Source organism: Cupressus sempervirens, chromosome 7 (genome assembly GCF_028749045.1).
Source record: "Cupressus sempervirens isolate cs-2001-9-10 chromosome 7, ASM2874904v1, whole genome shotgun sequence".
NCBI lineage: Eukaryota > Viridiplantae > Streptophyta > Pinopsida > Cupressales > Cupressaceae > Cupressus > Cupressus sempervirens.
The window spans coordinates 931,946,229-931,971,450 of NC_143124.1; the positions used below are offsets into that span (position 1 = coordinate 931,946,229).

General features: G+C 38.9%; 1 protein-coding gene across 3 annotated transcripts in view; it reads left to right on the forward strand.

Annotated features, from left to right (window-relative positions):
- LOC149550625 (D-alanine-D-alanine ligase family) overlaps window positions 1–25,222 on the forward strand; it is a 332,888-nt gene that overhangs the window by 196,551 nt on the left and 111,115 nt on the right. For all 3 annotated transcript variants that reach the window (XR_016354220.1, XM_089793611.1, XM_089793612.1), the window contains one exon: window positions 6,753–6,997. Coding sequence is in view for 2 of the 3 variants with exons in the window: in XM_089793611.1 (XP_089649737.1) it covers window positions 6,753–6,997 (245 nt within the window). In the remaining variant the exon portion in view is untranslated. The remainder of the gene's footprint in view (window positions 1–6,752; window positions 6,998–25,222) is intronic.

Here is a 25,222-nt window from a genome sequence, read left to right on the forward strand (position 1 = left end):
TCAAACTTGTTGACCGTACGACCTGCAGGTACAGCCGTACATGTCTAAATACCAAATAAGCCCAACTTGAAGTAGCTGAATACCACTTCCAAAGTGCAACCCTTAAAAGGATATTTCACCTTCTCAGTTATGCAAATCCTTAGGAGACTCCGTTTCTAATGATCAAATGACAATCTGCAGACCAAGATGGCACCACAAATGCTCAAAGAGAAAAGTAGTGTAAACTAAAGTCATAGGATGTCCAAATGAGAGGCCAAGCACTCTATTTATTCACTTTCCTAAGAAGCCACTAAGAACTTCTAGAAGTATCCATAAAATATTCTTATGAAATTCCTTTATAATGCACTTTTATATAAAAAGTAACTTTATAAAATAAAAAAGTGCAACTCAACTCAAAATTATAATATTTTGGCCCCGCATAACACATAGAATAAAAATATGATAAACCCCATCTCTTCAATAGCAGAATAGACCGTCCAATCCCCAAATAATCATCAGAATGACTCTCTCACCAAAATCATCTACCTACAAGAGTCGATGATAGGCAAATTCACAGAAAATGACATGTCACTAAAAAGGGGACATGACAGTTTGCCCCTCCTGAAATTGCTTGCTCTCAAGCAATCTCAAAGCTGGATGTCACAAAATATCTTCTCCCTCCCATGTGGCATCCTCCTCGGGTAAATCTCTCCACTTCACCAAATACTCTCTGATAGTGCTCCTACGTAGCTGTCTCTCTCTGCTAACAATGATGTACTCAGGAACAAGAACCAATTTCCCTTCATCATCCAATGGAGGAAGAACTGCTTAAGGCACCACATGCTGACCCAACGCCTTCTTGAGCCGTGACACATGGAAGACATTGTGCACCCTACTGTTTGTTGGTAGCTCAAGCTTATAAGCCATTTCACTTATCCGCCTGATAATCTTGAAAGGGCCATAATATCTAGGCTTAAGCTTCTTTGTCCCCCTCTTCCTGAGAGTAGACTATCGGTAAGGCTGCAATATGAGGTAAACCATGTCACCAACCTCAAAATTCCTCTCTGTCCTCTGGCAATATTATCTCTGAGAGCATCAACAATGTCCTTGCTCTCCTGTCGCAAATCCCCAGCACGAGGAACTCTAACATCACTCATAAGCAAATCAACAAAGCTCAGTGCATTATAGCCATATAGTGCTTTGAAAGGAGTCATCTTAATAGACATGTGATAGGTAGTATTATAGCAATACTCACATAAATAAATCCATCTAACCTAGGCTTTTTGCTGATCAGCCACGTAGTTCCTCAAACATCCCTCCACCCACTTATTTACAATCTCTGTCTGCCCATCAGTCTGCGGGTGGTAACTGGTGCTAGGTGTGAGCTCAGTGCCACATAAACGAAACACCTCCTGCCATAAATGACTCAAGAACCTGCTGTCCCTGTCACTCACTATGCTCCAGGGTATCCCATGTCTAAAAATCTCCGTGAAAAAGACTTCAGCCACCTGCACTGCCGTGTAAGTAGTAGTGATGGGAAAGAAGTGTGCATACTTCGTCAACCTGTCTACCACCACATAGATGCAATCTCGCCCTTGGGCCTTAGGGAAGCCTGTAATGAAATCCATGGATATACACTCCCACTTCCTGTTAGGAATGGGAAGTGGCTGTAGGAGCCCTGCTGGAAAGGTGTGCTTTTGTTTGCTTTGTTGACAAACAGGGCACTCTCTAACATACTGCAACAAATCTGCCTTGAGCCCCTTCCATGTGAATTGCTCCCGTACCTGCTTGTATGTTTTGAAGTATCTAGGATCTCCACCTGTGGGTGAATCATGAAGTGCTCTCATAACAATACGCTTCACCTTCGATCCTGGGACTAAGAGTATCCTGTTTTTGTAGATAATCAAATCATCCACAAGTGTATACCTGGTATCGATAATTGTCCCATCAATAATCTTGGATGCCCATGAATCTCTAGCATACTCAGCAATGATCAAGCATGTCCAATCCTCTGATATCTGAATCATAGCACTGAGATGTGGTCTACGTGACAATGCATCTGCTACCACATTTTGAGTCCCTTTCACATAGGAGATGTCAAAATCATAAGCCTGTAGTTTACTAACCCACTTTTGCTGCCTGTCATTGAGATCTCTCTGTCCAAGGAAATGTCTGAAACTATTGTGGTCAGTTTTAATGCAAAATTTACCACCCACCAGATACTGCCTGAATTTGGCCAATGCATGCATTATAGCCAACATCTCCTTGTCATATATACTAAATGATCTCTCTAGCCCACAGAGCTTCTTGCTTTCAAAGGCAATGGGGTGCTTGTCCTGCATCACAACAACAACAATACCCTCTCCAGATGCATCACGCTGAAGCTCAAATGGCTTCGAGAAGTCAGGCAATGCTAACACAGGGCATGTAGTCATGATCTCCTTGAATCTCTCAAAGCAAGCCTGTGCCTTTGGTGTCCAAACAAAGGCTCCCTTCTTCAGCAAATCTATCGTAGGAGTTGCGCAACAAATATACTCAAATAGCTGATGTAAAAAAAAGTGCCAATATATTTATTCAATGATATCCAAATGCTTTTACATATGATATGCGATTTTCAACTTAGAGCATTACAACATGGCACATTACAAACAAACCCTCACTGGTTGAATGCAAATGAGAATTTCTTGCAACTACAAATTGAAATGAAAGAACCTGGATTGAGTAAATGATGGAGACTGAATGCTGAAGATGAAATGATGAAAATGCAACTCAAACCTGCCCTCAAACTTGCTGACCGTATGACCTGCAGGTACATCCGTACATGTACGAACAGGTACGACACTTGGCAAAAATAAATACTGGACTGAAAGGTGCCGAAAATGGTATAGAAATAATCACTAGGCTCCAAGGAAAATTCTCTTAGAAAATTAAAAATCAAACTCCTAGCCAACAACGTGATATGAGCAAAAAGGTATGTCCAGGCTGAAAATTGAACCCTACTGGAAATATCTAAATACCAAATAAGCCCAACTTGAAGTAGCTGAATACGACTTCCAAAGTGCAACCCTTCAAAGGATATCTCACCTCCTCAGTTATGCAAATCCTTAGGAGACTTTGTTCCTAATAATCAAATGACAATCTGCAGACCAAGATGGTGCCACAAATGCTCAAAGTGAAAAGTAGTGTAAACTGAAGTCATAGGATGTCCAAATGAGAGGCCAAGCACTCTATTTATTCACTTTCCTAAGAAGCCACTAAGAACTTCTAGAAGTATCCATAAAATATTCTTATGAAATTCCTTTATAATGCACTTTTATATAAAAAGTAACTTTATAAAATAAACATAACACATAAAATAAAAATATGATAAACCCCATCTCTTCAAGAGCAGAATAGACCGTCCAATCCCCAAATAATCATCAGAATGACTCTCTCACCAAAATCATCTGTCTATGAGAGTCCATGATAGGCAAATTCACTGAAAATGCCATGTCACTAAAAAGGGGACATGACAAATTTAGCCCCACCAGCTTAGGGAGGAATTATGTCATTTGTCAACAATCTACACTTATTTTTTCACCAAAATGAATTCCCACCAAAAAAATTTATGATCAAATTAAATTAATTTTTTTAAAAATTCATGACAGAAAAGTTTTCTTAAATTTAGCAGCTATGTTGTTTTGAAGCAGATTCACTTATAAATTCATAGGACCGCTTCCCTTTTTAAATATTCCTAAAAAATCTCAGCAGCACCTGCTCTATTTTAAAGGTAGCGGGTGCCCTTGGGACCCCAGCCTTAAACATATATATGAAAAGTCACGACCAATGCATTTTGTCTCGACACCTAAAACCCATGATATTTATCCAAGAAAGGACGGGTTATGAAGGCATCAGAAAGGAGGTAGGATATCTGGTGGAAGCTCTCAATCGCCACTAGGAAATCTGACGTGGCAATTCCTTTTTAAAGGAAAGAATCAAACCACGGGAAGGTTACATCCTTAGTCGCTTTCGAATCTGGGATCAGATACAGGTCATGCAGAGCAACAACCCATTACGTGCAGGTGCCAACAAAACAAGGCACATAATAGACTCGTAAGGGTACAAATGGCTAGACATCCACCATTCCGTCTCCAGCAAAATACATCACACCATCGGTTGCAATATACTAAGGATAGGGTCAACCGAAGTTCCAGTCAAGGGATTGTCTCATCAAAACACAAGGGAAATTCGTGGAAAGAAAAACCGAGAAGAGTAATATCAGTGACATCTTGTAAATTGAACTAGGCAACTCCAATACTGGGAAATAATAGAGCCGAGTAGTGAAAGATCCCTGATTGATCTCTGCCGCTAATCTGCTGTAGCTTTATTATATTTTTTTCTTTTTAATTTTCTTTTTCCTGTTTATTAAAGTTTTCTTGCAGAACTAGACGGAAATGCAGAAGAGTTTGTTTGTTTTTGCGTTTTTGATGATTATTCAACATAGAAATGAGAAGGAGAAAATGGTATGAAAAGAGTTTGAAAATAAATAACAATATGCAGCAAAATCAAAATTGATACAAATCGTACTAGGCAGATCTCTGAATTATAGAGTTAAATAAAGGATCCAGTACATTTTCCCTAACAATGACGCCAAACTGGCTGATGGAAAGGACTGTGAACATGCAAACGTCTGCTGCTGATTATCCGACTCTCTACATTTCAAAGTGCTGCAAATGGCAGCTACTGCTGCAAGGCTCACTTTCCTATGTACCAATAATCGTTCCCAGCTAAACAATACTGCAGACCCAAGCTGAAATGGCGTCCTCCTTCCCTGATAACAGCTGATACCACTGAAAATTCCAAGACCAAATATTGCTGAGGGTTACGTCCCAGCCAGTAAATACCCAATGCTGTTGAGGGTTACGTCCCAGCCAGCAATTACCTTGGGGTTTGCGTCCCAGAATGCAAATCGCTCAAGCAGAGCAAATCTGAAAAGAAGTGTTTGAAAAGTATGCATAATGATGAGAAATGGCGCCCATCTCCTTATAACCCCTTGCAAAGCAATTCGAACCCTAAAGTGACCCCCAATTGGTGTTGGCTATAAAAATGAATTAAATCTTATTTTAAAGTGACCATGTCACTAGAAAATGACCTTTTCCACCATAGTAATAAATCCGCTCACCGAATTGCCTTGAGACCAAAGAGGAAGATTTAGAGAATTTCAAGACCTTTCCAACGAGCTATCATAACATGGGATACACATCCAGATGAGGCCAAAATTCCCTTATTACTCCAAAATGGCTATTAACTTAGCCTTATTTAAATATTAAACGCTAACTTAGGAAATATTAAAAATATAACCCAAATAGCCACAAATTGCCCAACTGACATCACAAACTATAAAATCATCCTGTCACCTGTCTGTGACTGAAGTCGGAAGTCAAGGATCCACTGGCAGTCTCATCCCTAAAATCTAGGGATGCTCCTAAAATTTAGGAAACAAGCCCTATCCCTCTGAAACTGAACCCAAAGGGTCATCTCATGGAAACCCAGCCCTGGGCATGATCATACCTCCTAAAAAGTAGGAATGAACCCCATAAATGTAGGAACTGCCTCCTAAAAACAAGGAACGTCACCCAACTGATCAATACCCACCAGAAAACCAAGTCCCCAACACTGAATAACCATACTGGGTCTCTATCCAACCCTATCACCCTACAAGACCCCATAATAAGCTGACTCACATGTCTTTGTTAGACTGAGCTAGAGTGGGGACATGACAAGCAGAATACAAACAATACCAAAAGTTGAACTTAACGAGTCTAAGCAAGGAAGGAAAACATCTTTTTTGAAGATTATAATTCTTAAGAAGAATTAAGGCAGAGATAGATAACATCTCTGAAGGTTAGTAACACTGAAGAAATGGAGCATATCCATATGAAAGGATGAACATACCTAAGGGGTAGTTCATAAGGCTTAGGAGGAGAGTAATCTTCCTTAAGAAGGATGGATGTATTTGATCAATCATTCATAAGGCGTAAAGAGAGGGATAATTGTGAGATGACGACACTTAGTGGAGAGCTGTTCCAATATAGGAACCCCAGGAGGCCCTCTCCCAGGAGCTAAGTGTCGGATCACGACCTCTCCTTAAGGAGGCACTGATTAGGAAATAGGATATATGTTTAAAGTCCCATGTGTAATGTTTTATATTTTCTCTATAATAATTGCTGAGTACTAACACATGTGCAGGTTCATTAAAACAGGGGAATTGTAGAAATCTTTTCAAGGCCACACCAAGGGACATTACATTCTCTCAATCACCGTTTGGTGCTCTTTTTGGGTTGTTTTTCACCCTTGTTGTATCTTCCAGTCACTTAGACCCTTGTTTGGTCTGTTGTTGGACATTAATATCATTATCTTATCTTATACTGCGAGTTAAATGGAAAATTAACATTTTAGGTGGTGGATTAAAAAGGTATTTGAGGCATTTTATTTATTTATTTATTTATAAAGTTTATGTTCATTCAGAGCTGTTACCTTTTACGGTAATACATTTATTAAACTTGAACATTATGGAAAATGCCTTATTCTAGCTGAATACAAAGTAAGAAAATAATAGGGGCGTTGGTAAGCATTTGCTTCATGGAAAGGAATTAACTTAAAACATAATTTGCCAACCTGTTTTACTTATATTTATTGAGATTTTATATATTTTATAGGAATCAATATATAAATGATGGAAGTATTGCAGATAACACAAATTTCTCATATAGCTTGTTCCATGAAAATGACAGCTATTCTTTGGTCTTGAGACATACGGTTGAAGAGGTAGTTGAAGCATGCATGGAAGCTAGTGATGTAAAGAGAGCTGAGCTGACATCTATCCTCAGAGACCGAGTCATTTTGGATCTTCAGAAGCATATCAGTTCAAACAGTTGGTTTAGTGGATGTGATATATCTTACGACTCTCCTGAAAAACTTACTTTGGACGAATGGATAGCAAGAGCTAAACAGGTTGAGGCCATTGTCTTCATTGCAGGTATGGTATTGAAATCCTTGACAAACATGCATCTGATACTGCATAGAGATTATACCTTTTTTTGACATATACTAGTAAATTTATAAAGAGATTAAGGTTTTTCATGATACTTAAAGTCAAATAGCTTTGATCTGATCTGTGAATATTTCAAATGCATGATGCTGATTCTGAACTCACATAAAAATTAAATATCCTTGAGGTTATAGATTGCAGGGGCTGTGTGTGTCTAGAGAGAGAGAGAGAGAGAGAGACATTCTTGATACCTACAAATCTGGAATATTTCACGTGTCTCATGAACTCTTCATGTGCATGATACTGATTTTTACCCTTGTGGTCTTAGAATGCAAGCATTCCAACATGATGCCATGTACATCTACAAATATTGAACAGCACCTCTAAAAATCCTGGCTCTGTTTGCATTGGAAGGCCTCGAACAGTGGACTTTGGAACTTACAATCCTGGCTCTCACAGAACGACAGCATATTAGCTATTGGAACTTACTAGTTTGGCTCAAATATTGTAAATGCTCATCATAAATTTTGCTAGAAACCATTGTGTCATTCAAATTCACAATAATGCTGGAATATACATATGATTAGTTGTCTTCTCTTCTGAACCATAATTGCATATCCTAATTTTGGGTAAGTTGTCACATATAATGGAAAGCTACCTAGCTGTGTGCATGAATGAATTCTTGCTCACCTTCAAATCACTGAATAAACTACTGGAGTGCCTCACAAGCTTTAATAACAGCAAGTTTATACTTCCTTTCTGTGAAGGCAAGAGATGTTTTCTGTTTCTTGCCATCCATCAAACAAATCCTTTTCCTAGTCCATAGGCATGTCCTGTTATTACTTTCCTATGATTGATTAAATGTAGCCAATCAGCATTTTATATTGAAAGTGAATTGATAGAGCATCAAAATTTATTTTTATTTCACACATGAAATTGCTAAAAAAGTGGAGCAGAAATGACAAACCAAGGATCAGACTCTCCTCGAGTATTGAAAGCTTATTTAAATATCCCGATGATTGGCAAGAACAATAAAAGCATTTACTGACTATAACAACCGAAAATCTGGCAATAACTAATACATAATTGGATACAATGATATTAAGAAATCATAATGAAGGAATTGTATATGACCGCATCATCCCCCATCCTCCCTCCATCAGCCTTTGTCATGCCATTTTTGCAATCAATCAAGGTCTATACATATTAGGTCCATATGTCTTGTTTCCATCTGTTGTGTGTTTTCCATTCTTGAATATGTATATTCTTCCAACTGTGCTCTTTCCTTCTACTTGGTGTTTCGGACTTTTTACATCTTGTCATGCTTGTTTCTCGACCCATGAAACCTCTTTCCATAGTTTTGAGTGCTGTATTCCAGATGGCCATGTATTGTTGATATCTCTTCCTATGTCAACATTCTTGCCTGAATTGCTAGCACATGTCGTATTGTTCCTAGGTTTTTTTTGGGGGGTGCCATCACTTTCAAAGTGGAATGTTTCCTGCCCATGATCATTTGTCAAATTTGCAGTTGTGGCTATACACAATGTGGCCAGCGTATTACATTTGTGAAGACTATGCAAGAGTGATTTCTTTCATCTTATTCATCATCTCCAGTAACTCAAATTCTATTCAAAGACAGTTGTGAGTAGTAGTGTTTGAAGACGAGAGTCCCAGTATGAGAACCCTAGCAATTTTAGAGGGTGATCAGAAACATTGTTCACATGAACAAGATCCCAAGTGCATTGGTGAAATGTTTCAACCCATGCAATGACTCTTAAAATCTCTTTCTAAGATTCTGGAAGGCAGTACGGTATGGAGACAGTGTGTAGTATGGATGTACAGATGCCAATTGAAGGCTGTATAGTGGCTAGATGACTGGACAGAGTGATAATTTGGAGGTGACCGTACACCATGGGCGGACAGTCTGTACAGCCTGATGTAGGTGGAGTTCGTACGGAAGATAGGTCGTATGTGGTGGATGGCACAATGGCCGTACGGAGGAGTCTGTACGGCAGGAAGAGAGGGTCGTACGGTAAGCACAATTGACTGTACGGTGGGACTATGTGTGAGTACGGAGGGCGTACAGTGAGGGGGCCGAGTCCATGCAATGTGAGGAAAGTGAAAGGTGCTGAGAATGGCTGTACGGGGGTTGAATGGCAGAAGAGCCATACGGAGAGTGGAGTGAGGAAACAAGAAGGTACGGAGTGAGGAGTAAGATGTGTGGAAGAGTGAAGGGCATTGTCGGAAAGGGAGGCCGTACAGTGTACCATGGGGATTGGAGATAGACGGTCGGAATTCCTAGGTGATGGACAGAGAACTTTGTAGACTAACAGATTGTGTAAAAAAATAGCAAGATTTAATGTAGATGAATAACAATTGGAAATCCATAGGACAAAAGAGTAGATCAAACCAGCATAATGGATATTCGCAATATGATGGTGCTGCAACTTGCCAAATCCGAGCAAAGTGTTACAAGCAACGGAATAGGGTGAGGGTTGAATCCCTCCGAAACCATACAAACCAAATAGGGAAGGTCTTTCACTTCTGAAATGGCAATCAACAAAGAACTCCAACAAGAATTCGTGGTACAAGAATTCGAGGGTGTACAAAGATAGCCAATGGCGACACAAACTACAGAAACAAAAATAAAAATGGGTCCGAGATACAAAAAATCAATCGGCCCATTACAATAGTTTGATAAATGATCTATTTTATAACGTGAACATTACAATTGGTTTGATCTAGTTTTCGATATAATTATGGTATTGTAGAACTATTTGAATATAAAGCAGTCATTGTAATAAGAAAAATGTTAGGATTTACATTTGTTATTTTCTAGTTAATTATAAGAAGAATATTGAGAGTTATTTGCGTTACATGTTTGAAATATAATGATGTTGATTCATAAACATAAATTGAATTTGAATTATTTAAGTGAATGATAGGGTTAATAGTGTTGCTTCAAATAATATTTTTCTGTTAAAGGGTAGAAATTGGACATGAATTATTGTGTTGGTCACTGGACATTAGTGTGGTATGTGGGGCAGTTATATTGCTAGCATATGAATTTAGAGTTCAACTGTGTGTGTTTTAGTTTTATGCAGTGTAATGACAGAGTAACCAAATATCACTTGAAGGAGATTAGAATAGAGGCTGATTCATAGATAGTGGAAGTACACAATGGTCACTTATGGAACTTGTTGCAGATCACAACAATATGCTAGAATATAAATGTCCCTGCCAGACTTTTCAATGCATCGTAAAGAAATGCTTCCAAGAAATTTGATCAAAATATTTGATTATCACTGAGACTAATTCAAAATCTAGAACTTGAATGCAATAAAAACCAATCCCAAGTAAAATGAGTACAATACATGAATAACCTCTATGGATCTTTTCTTGGAGCAGTCCCTTGCACCTGTTGCAGGGTTTATTGTTGGTGATTAATCTGCATTGGAAGTTGCAAATGACAATGTACAGAAAACATCAGTATTTGGATTGAACTGACTTCTGTAGGTGGAATGAGTTGATTGACTCCTGTGCTGTTCTGTTTGGGTATTGAGAATCACTGTAGATTTTAGCTGATAAGGATCATGGAAGTCTTGCTGATTATTCCCAACAAGCTTTTCTCTATGCAGACTGTGTTTTGATTCTAACACATAATTGTGATGCTTAGTTTGAGATCCGAGCACACATACAGATATTAGATACGCACATATTCACTTTTGGATGTTTGATCTGTGAGGATGGTTCAAGCTCACCGAGATTAGGGAAGGCTTATCATGGAACTCCACACTGATCTGGTCGCCCTCAATCCCTGCTATGACTGTCGCTGCTGCGAACCTTCAAGTTGGATTGCATAATAGTTGGCAATATTTCATTCTTGGGTGTTTTGAATGCTAATCATCTTCCTTATATTTTCCTCTATGATGAGATTGGTCCATGACGGTACTCGGCCCAAGCAAATTACTCGATGGATCTTCATGGTTTGGTGACTCTTCACTTTTACATTTTACTGTCATCTAGTTTGATACACAAATGATGGGTTTCCACCTCGAGCAAACCGTATCGCGGTCTTCATATGCTGGCTCCAATTCTTGTGCAATACTCTAGAGTCTAGGTGACCCACCATATTTTCTCTTTCCTAGGTTTCAATTGATTGGAGGTCTCATTTGTTGGAGTACTAGAAGAATGTCTTCGCTTTCCAATTGATGGACGGACAAATTCATGATGATAGGTAGAAGGTGGTGGATGATGTCAGCGACTATAAGGAAATGATTTTATTGATTCTTGAGTTCAAGTTGAATGATATGTTGAGGGAGGTTCATGAATCCCCATTAACAAGACATTTCAAATGCCTTGATGCATATATGCAAGTACATGAGACATCCTCATGGAAGGGTCTCAAGGATGATGTGTTACAATTGATCAAGATCCAAGAATACATTTCTAGCAAGGTTACTTCAACCTTTACACATTCTGGATTAGAAGTGGGATAACAGTTCGATGGATTTCATCACTTGATTTTCTAAAGTGTAGGGCAAGGATTGCATTTACTTGGCGGTTTATCATTTGACCAAGTATGCCCACTTCTTTGGCATACTGCCGAATTTTGATAAGTTGAGATCTCTGGGTTATTCCTTAGAGAGATTCTTAGGTTGCACAGTCTTCCAAGGAATATAGTTAGTGATTGAGATAGTAGGTTCCTCAATGTAATGTCCTCATTTATGCTAGCATCGGAGTTTGAGAGATTAGCCTATTTTTATCATCCTCATAGGCTAATTATTGTGAATAGAGGGTATTCTGAGGCAGTGGCTTGGCTTGGGGGGTCTTGTCTTCTCCACAATTCAGTAAGCTATAGGTTGGTCTTCGTTTGGCTTAGATTGGATTTCATTTGGGCTTTGATTTGTGTATTTACTATTTGTGGTAAGTCGGGTGTTGATTGAGATGGACCCTTTCTATTTTTGGAAAGTGCATTTGATCACATGGAGAAATAGTAGGTGTGACTCCTATTTCAAACGTCATATTTACATGATGAGTATTTTGGGAGTTATTATATTCTTAGTGGCCAAGTTATTGTTAAATCATTAAATGGCTTATTGTAAAGCTATAATTTCACTTAAGTTGCGGGTTGAGTCATCATTGGAAGGGAGCCATTTATTTAATTCATTATAATCATAAGCCAAGTATTAAATGTTATAAGGTGAAGTTGTGGTGGAAAGTTTCTGGAGTTGAGTTCTTTTTGGGAAACTTTTGGCAATAAAGGATTATAAATACGAGCTCATTTCATAGGAAAAGGCATCCAATTATTGATTTGTCTATTTGCTTTGTCATCTTTGTGACATTTTTCTGAGGTTGTTTCATTTGCCCTTAATGAAGAATAAGGGTTTGAAGCTAAGAAGTGTTGGGTAATTTACAGTTCAGATATTGTGAATTCCCTTCCTAAAGATTATTTGAAATCACTGCTAAGATAAAGTGATTTGGGCATTGGTTGGATTTCCTTACTGTATTTATTTGTTGCTGGGAGATATCATTTGTGCTGAGAAATCCTTGGATATTATTATATTATTATCTTGAAATCTGGGTGAGGGTTTGAATTCTGGAATTATTAGTTTTGACAAATATTTTAGTGTCTTCCATTACTGCATTGTTGTTTCTTGGAGGGCAGTTATTCTGAGATTTTGAGGATTAATTTTTGAACCTGTTTGTGCTATTAAGGGCTTGTGTTGAGAAATAATGAACCCACAATAGTGAATTCTGGGCATGTAAATTGGAACTAGCAGTCGTCCATGATTTTCCTTGGCTGCGGATTGGTCTTTGTAGGGGCTGTGACCAACATAGAGGCTTGCATTTTCATGTTTGTCACCTGCATGGGAGTTTAAGAGGCCTGCGATCTGATTTAGAGGGCCTGCAAACTGATTTAACGACCTTGCATTTGGTTTCAGGAGGGCTGCAATCAAAGTTTGGAAGCCTGAAGACGCTACATGCAACTAGTAATGTATTAGGATCTGCGAACATGGTCAGATAATTGAGGACATTGTATTTGCATTCACATTCTACCAAAAAATAAACAGGTTCCTTTACATTTAATTTGAATCTGGAGCAAATTTGTTACTGCTGCTGTCTTATTTAATATAGTTGCAGACTCAGTATATATAATAATTGAAATTTACTTCAGACATATTTCCTGGCAATTCTTTGTAATTTCTTTCATATTTATATCTACTCTAAAGCACATATGCTGAAAAAATCCCAAGGAAGAAACAACAAATGTGAACTGCCAAAGAATGATTGTCAAAGATTAATAATAATAGTACTAAACTATAGGCGAATACTGACATCAGCATTTTAAAACGAGCAAACAAAGGGATTATGATCTGGAGATAGAATATTAGTACCGTATGACCTATATAAGAGACAATTCATACTAAGGAGACCGCACAACATCAAAAGAAAACAATCCTGTCATACGAACATGGGGAAGTCACTGTGAAGGAGAGTAACATGTCTTCTAATAACTGTACAGTCGGGCAGTAGGGAATCATTACAAGCGTATGGCCTTGAGGCATGAGGAAAGAAACACAACCATACGGCCAACATGATGAAACCAAAAACACGGTACAGACAGAGGAAAGAGTAGCTTAACACTGTATGGTGTCCACAGGGAAAACACAAGAAGTTGCCTTAGTGCGTATGGCCGTACAACTGATTAAGGAAGAAGGTACATGCATGAACATATCACTGTACATTACTGCAAAGAGAAAGAAAGCTAGCCATATGGTCAACAAAGGGAAGGCATATGTGGGAGTGCATAGATATACCTGTACAATATTGCTAGGACGTACTGTTATACAGAGATATCGCACGCAATTAGTACTTGAGTAGCACTGTAAGGCAATGAGAAAAACAACAAGCTTCATGTATTGAAGGCTACCATACGGCTGTACAGAATAAAGGATTGGTCGAGATTAGAGAGCGCACCATACACCATACAGCATTCCAAGGCAGACCGCACATGTATGCTCATGAAGCCAACGATCTAAAAGTAAAGAAAACACCACCATAGACTTGGGTTTTTGTAGGAGTCCAAAGGGAGCAGAGAAAATATCATACGGACTGACATAAGCAAGAAGGCAACGCATTTGTTAAACACTCAATTTATTGGAGCTGTATGAACAATATAGCCATACCATTCAGCCATAAGGAGTTGGAAGGTACAAAAAACCTTACTGTTTTTTGGCAAACAAAATGACAAAAGAGAAGACAGTTATTGAGTCGGCTGGTAAGAGAGCCTAGAAGAAAAAGTTGGAAGAAAATTCAGCTACCAGCAAGAGGATGAATCAAAATGTGAAGACATTGCCTTCAGGTGTTTGTGTTGCAGGAGGCACAAACAGAAGCACAAGCAAAAAGAAGGGCAAACAGCCAACACAAGCACAGGCAGCGGCTGCAGTAGTGTAGCTCACACCACAAAATATTTCTTTTGAAGCCTGAATGGAGTCAACTACAGGAAATGGTGGCAGGATACTCCTGCAAACCATCCGGTACAAAATAGCATTAGAAAGGCATAGGTAGAGCAGACAATACGAATACTAGTGTTTTGTATTTGTGATTACAAGGGTTTTTTGCGCACGATGGTAGATACCTATGATCGGTTCTCCAGAACTAGTTGTTTTCATATCTCGAGAGTGACTTGGTAATGTCCTTCAGGGCACCAGACTTCACTAGGGTATTTGGCATACCCAGCCATGCACAGGGAGGCAGGAAAATTGATAGCAACCCAAAGAAGTTAAGTCAAGAGGTGAAGGTGCATATGATAGAGCTTGTGTGTAGTGAACTATCTCAGGGAGAAAAAGAAGCATTGATGGACACTTCGAAAGGTAGGGGACTAAAAAAGTCTAACATTCAGGAAGGGCAATGACTCTGCCTGATGAATCTGGTTAAGAGTAGGCTTACAGGATTGAGCCGCGCATTTGATATCTTCTTCTGTAGGTAGCAATGATGAATGGGATCATGAACAAGAGATTGTATGACTAGGCTGCATTACTAGCAGAATGAATGTATGAGTTCATGACACTACAACATAGGACATTCTACATGCCCCACTACGCTATTGGATAATTCCTTGACGTGACATCACAGATGATTCCCTTAAACAGGCTGGAGGTCAAACTTGGCCATCTTGTGCCAGGTGAGCCCCCCATCATGCAGTGGAGACATTTAGACACACTAGGCAGGAAGAAGGCCGTGATCAGCCAAAAGGAACCCAGATAGAATTTGGATGCAGGTTCAAAGCATGGGAATACAAATAGCAATCGATAGGAGACATCATCTGACGATAGTGAGACAGATGAAGAGGAAGAGGATGTGGAGTATGACGAAGAGGTTGAAGTCATTACCGCGACACTATTGCTATTCCCACGACCTACGCGATTAGTTAGTGTTTGAAAGGTTGCATGACAATTGAGTTACCCTTTTGAAAGATATATGTACATCGTCCGAATTGAACTATGAAGCATCACTGTACTTGTGATTGTATACTCTTCTTATATGAATAAAGTACTATCTCATTCTGTGTTATAGTCTAGTATCTGAATGCAATAACTATCTTTTACCCTGTATGGTAAACAAGGACTTATTTAGCTAATTGATTTAATTAATAGAGGAGCTGCATTTTTATTAATTATCTGTAGGTGTTTGCTATGTTGGTATTCTTTGCAAACCTTTGGAGGTTTTCTCTGAAAGGGTTTTTATATGTGACACGTAGGAAGTTGCTAGTAAGAAATTTGGGTTATTTTTATTGTACTACAAATTTTTGTTGGAGTTATGTATTGTCTGTCATTTCAGAATTGAAAGATCTTCCCTATTTGCTGCTTCTTGTTTCGATGGGATTCAACCCTCGCCCTATTCAGTTCTCAGTAATACTTTGCTTTGGATCTGGCACATTTGGAGTGCAATCTTTGTTTTCGAATATCTCTGTTCAACATCTTTTCTTGTTTGGCATCTATCTTGTGCAATTGGTTTTCTAATATTATCTTATCTAGCATATTATGTTGGAATTCAATGTACTTTCCGAATAGCGAATTTGAACCCCGTACGACACCTTATTTATTCCTATTAATGTTTCCTTTCCTACTGTGCAACCTCCAGCTTCCTTCTGTGCGGCCTCTGGCTTCCTTCCCTGCAGGCCTCCAACTTCCTTCCGTGTGGCATCCGGATCCTATCGCACAGCCTCTGGCTTCCTACTATGCGATCTTTGGCTTCCTTCCGTGCAGCCTTGAACTTCCCTCTGGGTGGCATCCGACTTCTGATCGTGTGGCCTCTAACTTTCTATCATGCGGCCTTCGTCTCCCTATAGTAGACGGTGTCTCTACTTGTTGGTCTCATAAACTCAAGGTACCTATTTCAACACCAAGTGAGACAATATCAATCTATATGGTGGAGCAAGAGAGGGTACGAAGGGGAAGGATGTATGGCTATAATACTCCAAATGCATAGTGGAGGGAATTTGTGTCCATATAATGGAAAGATATGGGATGACTGTTCGGTGAGAGGGTATGTAGGTGTATGGTAGTGACAAGTCGTATGGGTTGTACGAAATCGTACAAGGGGAATTGTCAGGAAACGTATGGTTATTTGGCAAAGGGATGTTGGCCATACAGTGAGAGGACAAATTGTACAGTGGCCTGAATATTTGTGGAAATGGGGTTGGTATAGATTATGGAAATAGATTAATATAATATCTCAATAACCATTAATTGTGAATTATAGAAACATCCAATTGTCATGCATAGAGACTCACCATAATGCAATAGACTTTGTAATAATCTCAGATGGATTGACGTAAAAATATTGAACTTAATGTGACAGGAATTTCGTCAAACACTTATTAGGTATACAATTTCTCAAACAAATTACTTATCAGGTACTGCGAATTCCTGCGAATTACCTATCACTTATCAAGTACTGCGAATTCCTGTTGGAATTCTCTGTTGTTCGTCATTTCAGAAGTGAAAAAACCTTCCCTATTTGGTTTGTTCGGTTTTGGTGGGATTCAACCCTCACCCTATTTCGTCATTTGTAACACTTTGCTCGGATCTGGCGAGTCAGAGCACCATCTCTATAGTTGATGCATATATCTATATCTGGAGTTGTATTAAATCTCTCATTCTACTATGGTATAACATATTTGGTTAATATATTGGTTTGATATCAAGTACAATGCGTTACTCTTGTTACGGAAGATCTCCAATTCCATCCTTCCTCTCCAACAACTCACTGTATGGATATCCAGTGTTATTGTATGGCCATCTTGACCTTCCATACGACCTTTTCTCCCGTACTCCGTCTGCCATACTTCATCCTGTCATCATTGTACGTTCACCCATCTTCCGTTGGTGTATGGCCTTCACTATATACTGTATAGACTCATTCGTACTTTAACCTCCTCTAATGTATGGCTTGTTTGGAAAACTATATGGCTGCACCCTCCACCGTATAGCCCCAATTCATTGCCCAACGTACAACCACCACCATCTCCATCGTACGACCTTCTGGCTACTTCTCCTTACAACTTCTTAGTGTTAATAATTTATTACCAAATGCCCTTCCAAGAACGGAACATTACACCCATTTGCAAGTTGTATAACATATGTTAGACTCAAATACAGGTAGCTTAGACCATCACCCATAACCATTATCCTACAATGCTTACAACTCGCCCAATTAGGCCACTTTTACAAAGTAACTTCCTTCAAATCTTACCTCCAAGATTCCAAACAATGAAATTGCTTCTCTTGATGTTCCCAAGCCCAAGACTTTCTAGGTTTTAAAGGGTGCCATGCTCATATGTAAGAATTTGCCTTGGGAAAAAATGACACCAAGATCAAGAAGCTCAAGAACAAAGCACAAAATGGACCAATAATGTATGATCATAATAACAATATGAAAATGAATAATTCATTAATACACACTAGAAGTGCCTGTATATAAAGACCTCTAGAATGACTAGGAGTTAGCAAAGTGATAAGCTTCACAACTAAGAACATGTCCACCAAGTGTGGATTATCCTTCATTGAGCACAGGAGTTTGTGTGATGATGAGAGGATAAGCTTACATAGGTGCATCTTATAAAAAGATGTTGTAGACACCATGTGCTCAATTAGAGTGCGAACAATTGAGTTGTCTATTGTCTACATGACAACTCAGTTGAGTATGCAAACTCCTGTGTTGTCAACAAGACAACTCATATGACTACGCATACTCCTAGGTGTCTACATGACAACTAATATAATAATGCATTAACCTAAGTAAATTTAAGTAAAGTGTAAATAATAATTAATTATTTACACTAACATGTCATGTCCCCATTTTTGGTTACAATTTGATTTAATTAATTTAATTAATTTGGTTCTCCAAAATAATGAATATTTTATAAGGACGCCTAATTAATTATTTTAATTAAATAAATAAGTGATATCAAGTTAATTATTTATAAAGTTATCAAATAAATAAATATTAAAAGATAACTTTATATTTAATTAATTTAATAAAGTGACTTGGATTATAAAATATTTAATAAAGTCACCTAAGAGATAAAATCAAAAATGTTCTAGAAGTTTCTGGAGAAGATGGAGAGAAAAGAATAAATAGGCACCTCGGGGAAGCAGTTGTTTATTTCTCTCTTGTTATCAAATTGTGATTCAATCACATGTGCATTGTGGAACCTAGGGTTTCTGCAATTGTCACAACTGGGCCATTGAAAACGATAACTCTCAATCAGTACACAATTTTGAGGGTGTGAAATATCATCTGAATTATTGCACATTGGAGGTGGTTTTTAACCATTTCATGTTGGGCTTATTTGTATATTCAGAATTTTGAAGGATGATAATTTCTGATAACCGTGAGGACTGAAGAGTTTGAAGGTCTGGCCAGGAGTTGAGAAACCAAGGATTACGAATTAATGAAACTGCGGGCCTGATTTGAATGTCAGAGACAAAATCATAAACTTAAGGATAACGAGTAGATTTAAGATCGATGCCAAGCAAATGTGGATGTAACCAGCCCGAGTCCCATCGGAAGGCGTCCATAATTATTATCACTGGCGGAGGTAACAAACAGAGGCACGCACGGAAGGATATCACCATGGGTGCAACGTCTTGGTTAGGATAGATCAAATCGCACCAGTTAAGAGGAACGCGATCAGGCTTCACAAACAGCAGTATTGACAGGTGGTCAGGGGAAGTTTCAAATTCGATCTTCTAATTCTTGTGTTCCACAGCGGATTTAACAGCATAGCAACCTTCAACAACGACCCTCAGACTTGTGCGCCTCCAACTTCCGCTCCAGTACTTGGGGAATCCGTCAATAAATTTACCACTGTCTGAGCAATACAACATCCATTGCGGGTTTCACATAATATTAGCGGTATCCGAATTGCGCAAGAATTGTTATCAAACCACCCAAGACCAGATTTCGATTAAGGTTGCAAGTAATAAATCACAGCAAGCCGAAAATTGGAAGTCGCAGGGTCGTCATTAAGGTCAAACAACTAAATCAACATCCGATGGGTAGAACAGCGTCGGGAATAGAATTTTGCATCAAGCCGACCGCAGAAGAAAACCAGTCTAGAGAATAATTTCCGGATTAGTCACATTTCCCTGTGAGTAGCCGGTTCAGCGGGCAGAGAGAGGTCATCAGGCAGAAAGGTGTTTTCCACATAAACTCCGACGACTTCTTCCGCAAACGTTACTGCTGGGAATCGCATGCATTCCTATATATTCCAAGGGGCAAGGATCAGGGATAAATCCATAACAAAATTAAAACCGTCATCGGCAATTCATGTGGAGGCTTGAACTTCAAGTTTGACATTCGTTTGGTTGTTGTAAAAAAACATAGATGAGTTGTTATTCATTTGCAAATTAAGTTGTGACAGGGCCAGGCTTGTTATCCATTTCGAATACAATAAGTTATATATCAACACTAAATATCCTTTGGATCTGATTGATTGGGGAAATTGTTGTCACATTCTTTTTTGTGAGTATGCTATATATATATTTGTATAATTTCCATAGACCAGCATTTTCCTTACAAGGCCTCGAGGTAGAATCACTACAGTAACATTAGAGCTCGTTTGCAAAATATTTGACAAATAATTGCCACAGTACAGCATTGGTTTTAGTGACCTTTCAGTCAGGGTTATTACAGTGCTTGTCAACGAAGTGTTTGATGAAATGTCTAACCCTTGAAGTTTAAGTTTTGGGTGAGAAAAGAAGCAATAACTAGTTGGGGTTATTTCATAACACCCCCCGTTAAGTGCAACTCAGGGGAATGCACTTAAGCTCACAAAAGCTATGATGGAAATGCATGATAGGTCCCTGCTACTAGGCCATGTTAGGTACCTATGTACAAATGCAATGCTCTACATACAATGCTATGCAATGCAATCTCCCTGAAAACGGAGAAAAAGGGAAAACCTCCTCCAGAAAGAGAGATGAAGAAATACAAGATGCATGCAAGGATGGAGTAATCAAGAACCCCCTAGTATGACATTAATGACGGTCTGCTCTGATACCACTTGATGTAGGTACACTCTGATACCACTGATGAAGGGCCACACCACCCTTACCAACTCACAACCAAGAATGCAACACTCTAGTCCAAATCCAAATCCACACTCTAGTAGAAACCTCCAAGATCTCAACTACAGTCACTAGCTCTTCTCCAACTTTATCCAAGATCCAAGTGTAAACTGCCTCACATTCGGCGCTCTGTCTACACACTCACAACTCTTGCTGTAAACTGCCTCACATTCGGTGCTCTGTCCACAGATTCAGGAAAACTCACTCTTCACTTTCTCCTTCTCTTTCACACCTTGAAGCCTTCCAAGCTTTCCAAGCTTCACCTTCCACAACTTTCACCTTTCCAAGCTTTTCCTTTTAAAGCTTCTACTTCTCGAGCTTCTACTTCTCAAGCTTCTCCTTCTCGAGCTTGATTAAAAATGCTCATATGCCTTGCTTAAATAGGCACTTACCACCCAATACATGACTTATCCACAACCTTTTAGAATTCCTCCACAACCTTCGACAACTTCCATAACCTTCTACAATATCCACAACTTTCTACAATATTCATAACTTTCTAGAATTCTACCCACACACCTCGATAAATGGAATGACAATCATTTATTTTATTATTTTTTTTTCTATTATGCTACTTATGCACCTCGAAAATAGAAATCCTTTTTTTCTTTCTTTTCTCCTTTTTCCCCTTTTTATTTTTTTTATTATTTCTCCTCTAATTTTCGTCACTTTCTCTCTCCTCCAGATTTTTTTTTTTTTTTGTTTTTTTCCATGCAAGATGCTCCTGCATTAGAGTCCCCCGGTAGATAGAAAAGTGTCCCACACTTTGACGCCAAAAGAAAGGTCTTCAACCTCAACGGGGACAAGAAAACCAACGTGCAAATCCTCCACATCTGCATCACTCTATCAAACACCAAAATCTCAACCATCCAATCAGCATGCTCACCCTCAGAAACAAACTGAACATAATGCTGCATTAGCAAACTCCCATTCACATCAACAACTAGTGCGTCCATACGAGCAATAACAAACTCCACATCAGTAGCCACATGTAGATCTCCATCAACACATGCCAAACTCTCAACACCAGCAACCTCATTGCTCACAACAAGATGCTTTGCAATACATAACTCACCTACAACAATCGGATCATTCACGACCGAGTGCTCCACAATATCCATGTCAAACTCAACCAACTGATCATGAAAACCAATCTCCATTCCAACATCAATAAAGTTAGGAATATCTTCAGCAACAACCTCTAGTTGCTCTGTAGGTCCTGCATCAGGCTCCACAAACTGATCAACAAAACCAACCTCTTCCACCTCAACCTTGCGATGCCATCTTCTCTCACGAACCTCCTTAACTTGATCAGCCAATCTATCATCCAACCAAGAAAACATCTTAGAAAAATTTCTCTCCACTATATCATGAATTTTCGCAATCATCTTAGGGTCCAATCCTCTTGGAGCCATCTTCCAAGATCTTCGTAAACCCTCTGCAACAAATCCTTCCCATGCTCCTTGTGACAACCAAATTGTTTGCAAGTCAGATCGCAACCTGCCACCTCGCACGAACAATCAGGAACCACATCACAAGTCTAGGACAACGGATTTGCAATCCACCAGAGCTCCACAATCATGCCTTAACAAGTTCAGTCTTCCATCTCCGCATCAATCGATCAATCTGCATGTTCTCCCAAGGTCCTAGTGCAAACTGCCTCAGCTTCGGCGATCTATTTACACGCTCAAGAACTCCTGCTCTGATAAACTTCACCCAACCAAGGTCCTGGTACAAACTGCCTCACACTTCGGCGATCTGCTTGTACACTCAGGAACTCTTGCTCTGATACCACTAATGAAGGTACGACTTTGATACCACTTGATGTAGGTACACTCTGATACCACTGATGAAGGGCCACACCACCCTTACCAACTCACAACCAAGAATGCAACACTCTAGTCCAAATCCAAATCCACACTCTAGTAGAAACCTCCAAGATCTTAACTGCAGTCACTAGCTCTTCTCCAACTTTATCCAAGATCCAAGTGTAAACTGCCTCACATTTGGCACTCTGTCTACACACTCATAACTCCTGCTGTAAACTGCCTCACATTCGTCGCTCTGTCCACAGACTCAAGAAAACTCACCCTTCACTTTCTCCTTCTCTTTCACACCTTGAAGCCTTCCAAGCTTTCCAAGCTTCACCTTCCACAACTTTCACCTTTCCAAGCTTTTCCTTCCAAAGCTTCTACTTCTCGAGCTTCTACTTCTCAAGCTTCTCCTTCTCGAGCTTGATTAAAAATGCTCATATGCCTTGCTTAAATAGGCACTTACCACCCAATACATGACCTATCCACAACCTTCTAGAATTCCTCCACAACCTTCTACAACTTCCATAACCTTCTACAATATCCACAACTTTCTACAATATTCATAACTTTCTAGAATTCTACCCACACACCTCGATAAATGGAATGACAACCATTTATTTTATTATTTTTTTTCTATTATGCCACTTATGCACCTCGAAAATACAAATCCTCTTTTTCTTTCTTTTCTCCTTTTTCCCCTTTTTTATTTTTTTTATTATTTCTCCTCTAATTTTCGTCACTTTCTCTCTCCTCCAGATTTTAAAAAAAAAAAAAAAATTATTTATTTATTTATTTCCATGCAAGATGCTCCTGCATCAGACATACATCATGCATGTACAAGCATATATCCCCCATAAGAAAAAATACATGATGGTATCCTTCCATATTGTATAATCTCCTGCATGGATGTCATGAAGACAAAAAAGTATCCAATGCCTACAAACAACATTTCTTCCTTTAGGAAGAAGATACGCCAAGTATAGGTGCAAGTATACTTCCCATTGTGGATAGGAAGATGGATGAGGAATCCATATGCTATGGATGCTGCCTTTGAAGTCTGCTCATATGTTGACAAGTCCTTGATGAATGTAGATGCCATAAGCCAATCTGATGGATGCCCCATAGAAGCTGGCAAACATGGTAACATGTCCATGTATGAAAGCAAATCAAACTCCAAAGACAAGGAATCATCCTTATAAGCAATGTAGCCTCCCCTCAATGATTATGCATACCAATGAAAGAAGTTCCTTGATGACTAAAGAAGCTGCACCATGAAAACTGAATGATGTTCCTCCTTGTAGGAAGAAGTGGTGGCATAGGTGTAGTAGAGAATGCTCCCCAACTAGTAGGAAGAATCCTCATAAGATATGATGTCTAAGGAAACTGGAATACAATCTCCAAAGACTGATATGTCTCCTCTGAAGTAAAAGAGTCCTTCTCCATCTGCTGAAAAGAAATTTCCACAATCATGTCAGTCTCAAACGAAAGATCAAGTGGTTGAGGATTAGAGTGTTCCCTCGCAACAAGTGAAGAAGAAGTCTCCTCAACAAAGAGAAGGTGGATGTCATCAATAATGTCTCCCACATCTTCAATGTAAGACTCCACAAACAACACTGCAATGTCTGGAAGGAAGTCATCCCTTGAAGTTGAAATAGGAAGACATGGTATTTCCTATTGCATTGAATCAGGAGCATCTATGGCTGGAACTGGATCAATAGAAGCAACATAGGCATCAGGAGGTAGGATCTCAATTGGAGTTGTAGGTACCACAACTGGAGTGACTGGAGGTAGAATGTCCTCTAGGAATGGAGGGACTTGTGGATCTCCATATGCTTTCCAAAGACACATTCAAAGGTCATAAAGTTCACTTGCCTTTCTAAGGACAGCAAAGCAATCTATACTAATATTTATAAAAATAGCTTGAAGAATTATGCTAATAGGCGACTGATTAGTGTAAGAGGGTAGTTCTTTGGAACAGATAAGGAATTACTTCCTTATGTTCTTTTAGATGATCAATCATCAAAGCACTTCATTTCTGATAGTTCTTTTTTGTCAACTTCAATTTTAAACCAAAGTGATACTTTTGACATGACTCCATGGGATCAAATAATGTATGCACCCCCCAAAATGCAAAAAAAATCAAAGAAACCCCCCCCAATGCATGATTTGGCACTTTATATTTAGTGCGATTACAATGGCAACTTGTCAATTTTGGGCGTAAGTGGACTTCTGATTTTGACGGTTACAACAACAAATATGAAGCTATATTAGACTCAACAAGATAAGACACAAGATTTCTCAAAGCTCTGATTAATTACAAGTGCCAATAGGCCAAAATGAGACCAAAATTTGAAAGTACTATATCTACTCAAAATTGCTCCAAACTGATATCAAATCTGGAAAGTAGACAAAATATCATGCACTTTTAAAAAAAAAAAACACTTGAATATGTATCCATATGAGCTCGAACTAAACCTTTGAAGTTGCAAAAATTGGGATTTGCGATTTGCAGAAAATTTCAAGAATGGAGATCTCAAACATCATGCACCAATGTGTAGATCACGAAATTCTACCCCAAAACAAAAAAAATTGCTCGAAAAAAGGAGTCCGTATGAGGGAGATATCACTATTTGAAAATACCTCTATAATTATTTTTCTTGAATCGCTGTCGTCGCATCTGAAAAAATCAAATGACTAAATTTCACCTCAGATGTCCGATTTTGATGAAACAAAAGTCGATTTGGGAGTTTTTTGACCTT